We start from the raw sequence: 6894 nt of genomic DNA on the forward strand, positions 1-6894 counted from the left end.
GGGACTTCCCTGGTAGCGCAGTGGTGAATCTGCTTGCCAATGCAGGGGACATGGGTTCGATCCCTGGTCCGGGAAGATCCCACATGCCGCGAAGCAACTAATCCCGTGCGCCACAACTACTGAATGTGCACGCCTAGAGCCCGTGCTCCGCAACAAGAGAAGCCACTGCAATGAGAAGCCCACGCACTGCAGTGAAGAGTAGCCCCCACTCTCTGCAACTAGAGAAAGACCGTGGGCGTCAACGAAGACCCAACACAGCCATAAATAAATAAATTTTTTTTTTTTAAAAAGGCCCATGAGAGTATTCTGGCTAATAAATAAAGAAGAAATGAGAGAAATAGAATGTCATCATTTTTGTAACACCTAATGAACGAATGGGTCTGGCCGATAGTCGTCAATGGCTACTAATTTCACGGAGTCAAGCAAATATTAGCTACCTTCTGATGGAAATACAAAACACCATCTATAACATCTTGCCAAAACAACCAACCGACCAAAAAAAATTCTAACCCAAATCTGAGTAAGCCTCTTTATTTAGCTACCAATTTATAGGAAATATGTGGTTCAGAGGAACATACTATGGGGGTTGCAATCCTCAAGATCTAGGCTATGAGAATCTGCAAGGTAAATGACCTTTCTTTAACAAATAAATAGAAAGGAAAAGGAAAAAAAAAATTGGTTGAGGAACATATGGACCTGTTCCGTCCAATATAGTAGCCAGTAGCCACATGTGGCTATTTAAATTTAAATTGGTTAGAATTCAATAAAATTTAAGATGCATTTCCTGGGGAATTCCCTGGAGGTCCAGTGGTTAGGACTCCACACTTTCACTGCCGAGGGCCCAGGTTCAATCCCTGGTCGGGGAACTGAGATCCCACAAGCTGCTCAGCGTGTCCAAAAAAATAACAATAATAAAAATAAAAATCATTTCCGCAGTTGTACTAGACTCATTTCAGGTGCAATGGCAGAAAGTTCTATTGGACAGCGCTGCTATAGACAGAGGTGTGCGATCTGTTTCCATTGCATAGATCTTATTTGAATCCTAATTCAAGAAAATAGAATTTAAAGTTTTAAACAGGGAAATTTGAACTGACCAGATATTTAATGATATTAAAGAATCGTTTAAATAATTAGGTGCGATAATGGTATGGTGATAATCTTTTTTTAAAAAGAGAGTTCTTATATGTAAGAGGTACATGCTGAAAGAGATACAGATAAAATGAAATGATATCTGACATTTGCTTTTTTTTTTTTTTTTTTTTTTTTTTTTTTTTTTTTTTTTGCGGTACGCGGGCCTCTCACTGTTGTGGCCTCTCCCGTTGCGGAGCACAGGCTCCGTTCCGGACACGCAGGCTCAGCAGCCGTGGCTCACGGGCCCAGCCACTCCGCGGCATGTGGGATCTTCCCGAACCTGCACGAACCTGTGTCCCCTGCATCGGCAGGCGGACTCTCAACCACTGCGCCACCAGGGAAGCCCTGACATTTGCTTTTAAATAATATGAGGAGATAAAACAAAATTGGCTACTAATGTTTTGATTATTGTTGAAATTGGGTGAGAGGTACAGTAACGATTCATTCGAATTATTCTCTTTGCTTTTATAAATGTTTGCCACTTTCCCTAATAAAAATGTTCTCATTTTACATGTTTGGAACGTTCCATAATATAATAACATTTTTTTAAAAGAAGCAGACAAGCAGTTACCTGTTATTTTGACTGTGTTGGATCTTCGTTGCTATGCGTGGACTTTCACTAGTTGCGGCGAGTGGGGGCTACTCTTTGCGGCAGTGCGTAGGCTTCTCATTGCGGTGGCTTCTCATGTTGTGGAGCACAGGCTCTAGGTGCACAGGCTTCAGTAGTTGTGGCAGCAGACTCAGTAGTTATGGCTCGCGGGCTCTAGGCTCACAGGCTTCAGTAATTGTGGTGCACGGGCTTAGTTGCTCCGTGGCATGTGGGATCTTCCCAGACCAGGAATCAAACCCACGTCCCCTGCACTGGCAGGCAGATTCTTAACCACTACACCACCAGGGAAGTCCCGCAGCTACCTGTTTAAATGCGACTGGCTGGGTATTTGCTAAGTGGCACCTCTTTAGCAATAGCACTCAAAACATTCCGTTCCTCTTAATGGCTCCATGTACCAAAAACACAGACCGATCAGCTTCTTCCTTAAAAGATGTTGTATAGACTCTCTTCTCTCCCACCTCTTTTTACCTGGAGAACAAAAGAGGAGAAAAGTGTGCATTCTTTCCACTGGTCTCCCAGAAGGTGATAGTACGGATCCCAGCCATTCTGGGATCTTGGGCCAACAAGAAGCCAGGAGACAAGTGTCTTTATAGAATATCAGAGAAGGCATGGTTAGTGGAGTTGTGCCATTGTTGGATGGCTTGTTCAAAGTTGCATTCAACCATTTGAGTATAGTTGTAACGGCTGACCCAATAGCCAGAAGCCTGGAGTGCTGGTGCCCGCCATAGCAATCTCCATCTATGGTGAGAGGAAGAATGGTCCTTAATCTGTCTGTAAGGCTTCCTCACCCAACTTCCTTATACTTGGCATCCCCCAGCTAGATTGATGAGTTTTGCATAATATATGCAACACAAAATATGGCAACACAAATAATATTTTATTAACAATGATTCATTCCTGTAAAAGTATTTCCATAGCACTCCCAAAATAAACTTTTATGAGAAATAAAGGGGGGCAAAGGCTTCTGCCAAGTTGAGGACCACTTCCTAAACCCCTCTCCATCTCACCCTATTCATTCCCTGTTGATGATTTTGCTTTCCTACCTTTCAGGTGCAACTCATCGTTGGAACGTCTTTGCATAGCCCCATCCTGGAAGAAGCTCTGTGATGTGTGGATCGTGAGTTTGCTCAAGCAAATTGGACTCTTTACAAGGAATAGCTAGATTTGAAGACTAGGATGGAAGAGCCAGCACCAGTGGAAGGCCAGGGCCAGCTCCCAAGCCCCCACCAGGGCTCTCTGAGGAAAGCCATGGCAGCTGCCCTGGCCCTTGATGGGGAATCCACACTGGGTCGCAGGAAAAAGAAGAAGAAAGAGTCCCGCCCAGAATCTATTATCATCTACCGGTCAGAGAGTGAGAAACTGGATGAGGAGCCTGGGGAATTAGAAGGTGGAGATCAGCCTAAAGAGGAGGAGGGAGATGATTTCCTAGACTATCCTGTGGATGATGGTAAGTCTCTCTGGGGCCACCTACTTAAAGCCACAGGAAGGAAACCAAATGAGGATCCTCCAGAAGACAGACAGTCATTTGCTCACTGACGTACTTCTTATTGATACATTTCTTCTCGCAGTGTTGCAGCCTTCATTCAACAAATCGATAGTATTTGTTGAGCATTTATTATGTTCTCTTCTAGGTGATACAGAAGAGATCTCTGCCCTTTTGGAACTCCTTGTGTAATGGAAGAGACCGATTTATACACAAAAAATAGTAATACAAGACAACCATGCTAACTATTTAATACATGTAAGATAAAGAAACTAATATTTGACTTCCATAATAATCAGGAAAATGCAAATTATAACAACGAGTTATAGTAATCCTTCACATGTAGGATGGCCAAAAATTGGGTAAAACATGATAACATCAATGTGTGGAAATGGATATATTCTCGTATACCTCATGTGGAAGAGGAATCCGCTTCAGGGAAATCTGTCAATATCTATTAAATTTAAAATTCAAAATATGCATAGCCTATGTCCAAGAAATTCTCAGTATCTACCTCATGCCCATGTGCGTAAGGAAGCATGTATAAGAATGTTTGTTGCTCTTAAGGAAACTGTGGAGTGTCCATATTAAGTGTCACTACACAGCAATAGATGGATGAGGTAGATCTCTGTGTCGATGGTCACCCCTAAGACATACGCCCACGGTGAACAAGATGAGCAATGCCCCTGCCTTCATGCAGTTTACCTTCCAGTCAGGGGAAGACAGACAGCAAAAAGTCAGCAGATAAGAGACAATTACAGGTAGTGGTATGGGTTCCAAAGACAGTAAACCTCAGTGATGGGAAGATGAGCAAGTGAGGGAGGCGGGTGGAGGGAAAGATTGCGTGGTTGGGGATGCCTCTCGGAGGAAGGGACGTTTGCTCTTGAGGCAGGCCCATTCTGTCCATCTACCAGCCAGGGGGCTAGGAGTCCACAGGGCCTGGGGGACATGCCAACCGAAAGCCTATACCCTCCTCCCATCCTCCACTTCTAGACTACACTTCACATACTAAGGACTGTGGACTTTGCTGTTTCACTACCTGCAATCTCACTGCTGGGATGGCCAAAGAGTGGCTGTTTGGTGAGGGTGGTGGTGATGGTAGTGATGGCAGTGGTGGTGACGATGGTGATGCTGGTGGTGGTGACGATGGTGATGATGGTGGTGGTGATGGTGGTGATGCTGGTGGTGGTGGTGGTGATGCTGGTGATGCTGGTGGTGGTGATGCTGGTGGTAGTGGCGGTGATGCTGGTGGTAGTGGTGGTGGTGATAGCGATGCTGGTGGTGGTGATGGTGGTGGTGATGATGGTGATGCTGGTGGTGGTGATGCTGGTGGTGGTGGTGGTGACGCTGGTGGTGGTGATGGTAATGCTGGTGGTGGTGATGATGGTGATGATGGTGGTGGTGATGGTGGTGATGCTGGTGGTGGTGGTGGTGATGCTGGTGATGCTGGTGGTGGTGATGCTGTTGCTGGTGGTGGTGGTGGTGGTGGTGGTGGTGGTGATGATGGTGATGCTGGTTGTGGTGATGCTGGTGATGCTGGTCGTGGTGATGCTGGTGGTGATGCTGGTGATGATGCTGGTGTATTTTTGTTGGGGAATGTGTGTATGTTGTGCGTGTGTATGTGTGGTGCCTGTGTGTGTACAGAATTTGGATATGAAGGCTGGGATGTCCACCAGCATATGAGGAGGACCCTCTCAGAGAAGCATGGGGTTAGGAATGAGGAGAGAAGAGGGGTGGGCTGCTCATCAGTATAACACACACACAGCACCACCTTTACACACAGTAGCTGATACTCAGAAACAGTATTTTCACAGCACTTGTAAACTAGAAATAAGGTCACTATGAAGTAGTGTCTGTGGTAGAGTTCCTCACTCCCCTCCATATCACAGACATGATAGAGGCCCAGAAAAGTGGAGAGAGAATGAGAAACAAGTTTAACCTGCTTCAGGGCCCTGATGTGAGAGTTTACCATGGGAGTACTAACCCCTCCCCTGAGGGAGACCCATTCAGTCCATCGTGGAAACACTGATTTCGTACCATGTCAGGGTGTACCGTGTCAGGGGCTATAATAATGGACATTCTTGTACTCAGCTCCAGTCTCAGAGGATGACGCTCTGATGAAATGTCTACTCTTCTGATCTTGACTTTTCCCTTTTTATGCCCTGCAGGTATGTGGAACATGCCTGTGGACAGCCGCTATGTCACATTAACTGGGACCATCACCCGAGGGAAGAAAAAGGGGCAGATGGTGGATATCCATGTCACGTTGACAGAGAAGGAGCTGCAGGAACTCACCAAGCCTAAAGTGTCTTCAAGGGAAATGGCACCTGAAGGCAGAAAGGCCTGCCAGCTGGGAGCAGACCGTGGGCCCCACGTGGTCCTCTGGACGCTGGTCTGCCTGCCTGTGGTTTTCATCCTCTCCTTCGTGGTCTCTTTCTACTATGGCACCATCACCTGGTACAATATCTTTCTTGTGTACAACGAGGAGAGGACCTTCTGGCACAAGATCTCATGTTGCCCCTGCCTCATTCTCTTCTATCCAGTGCTCATCATGGCCATGGCCTCTTCCCTGGGCCTCTATGCTGCCGTGGTCCAGCTCTCATGGTCCTGGGGAGCATGGTGGCAAGCTGCCCGGGACATGGAGAAAGGCTTCTGTGGCTGGCTGTGCAGCAAACTGGGTCTGGAAGACTGTTCTCCCTACAGCATTGTGGAGCTGCTTGAATCTGACAATATCTCAGGCAATCTGTCCAACAAGGATGCCACCCAGGAGGTAGAAACATCCACTGTCTAAACTCCCAACAACTTACTTGATTCTCTGGTCTCAGTAGCCTGTATATCATCTTCCAATTTCAGAATATTCCTTCTTTAAATTATTCCTCCCCCGCCTTCCCCCGTACACAGTTCTTCTGGAAAATTTTAGCTCACACTGATCTGTCCTACCATCTTGTTGGTTTCCAGGAGGGCGGAAAACAGAAAAGCAATCTGTGCCCAGATAGTCCATCCAGTGGATAAACTCTTCTTCATTCCTTGACCTAAGATGACCATTTTTCTGAGACAAGGGAGCTCAGGTGTGTGTCAGTTCAGGAGCTTGGAGGTGTTCCTGGTGCCTGGAACCCAGGGGAGATGTGACTAAATGTGACAGGGAGAATAAGGAGGCTCACGGGAGACCCAAGTCCACCAATAAGATAATAGATAGGGATGGAGTGAAATATTTAAGAAGCAGGCTGCAACAGTGTAGCAGAATGTAAAGATATGTGTGTATCACTTAGATTTTGATTTATATATTAAATATAATTAAAATCCAAATATCAGTAGTTTAAACAAGATAGAGGTCTGTTTCTTTCCTGTATAGAAGAAGTCTGGAGGCAGACCATCAGGGAAATTGATGAAGTCATCAGAATCCCAGGCTTTTTTTATTCACCAACCCTCACTGCCTTTATCCTCAACACCCAGTGCTGACTACATCTCCAGTCATCACATCCCTGTTTCGTATAGAACAGAGGAAAGGGCAACGAAGAGCACATACACCCTCCTAGACTAAGGCGGCTTCTCAGAAGGCCCCCTCAACACTTCTTGTATCTCATTGGCCAGACGGTAGTCACATGACCTCACAAGCAAGAAAGGCTGGGAAATGTAGTCTTTTGGCCGGGCAGCTATATTCTAAATGTTT

The 6894-nt window shown here is 45.9% G+C and overlaps 1 protein-coding gene across 1 annotated transcript; it reads left to right on the forward strand.

Moving 5' to 3' along the window:
* Window positions 1-2749: 2749 nt before the first annotated feature.
* On the forward strand, window positions 2750-6015 carry TMEM169 (transmembrane protein 169; the record flags this gene model as incomplete). The annotated part of the gene is made up of 2 exons (XM_079924225.1): window positions 2750-3188; window positions 5393-6015. The coding sequence occupies exons 1-2, from the start codon at window positions 2918-2920 to the stop codon at window positions 6013-6015; spliced, it is 894 nt and encodes a 297-aa protein (XP_079780351.1). The 5' UTR covers window positions 2750-2917.
* Window positions 6016-6894: the final 879 nt, after the last annotated feature.

Source organism: Stenella coeruleoalba (genome assembly GCF_951394435.1).
Source record: "Stenella coeruleoalba genome assembly, chromosome: 6".
NCBI lineage: Eukaryota > Metazoa > Chordata > Mammalia > Artiodactyla > Delphinidae > Stenella > Stenella coeruleoalba.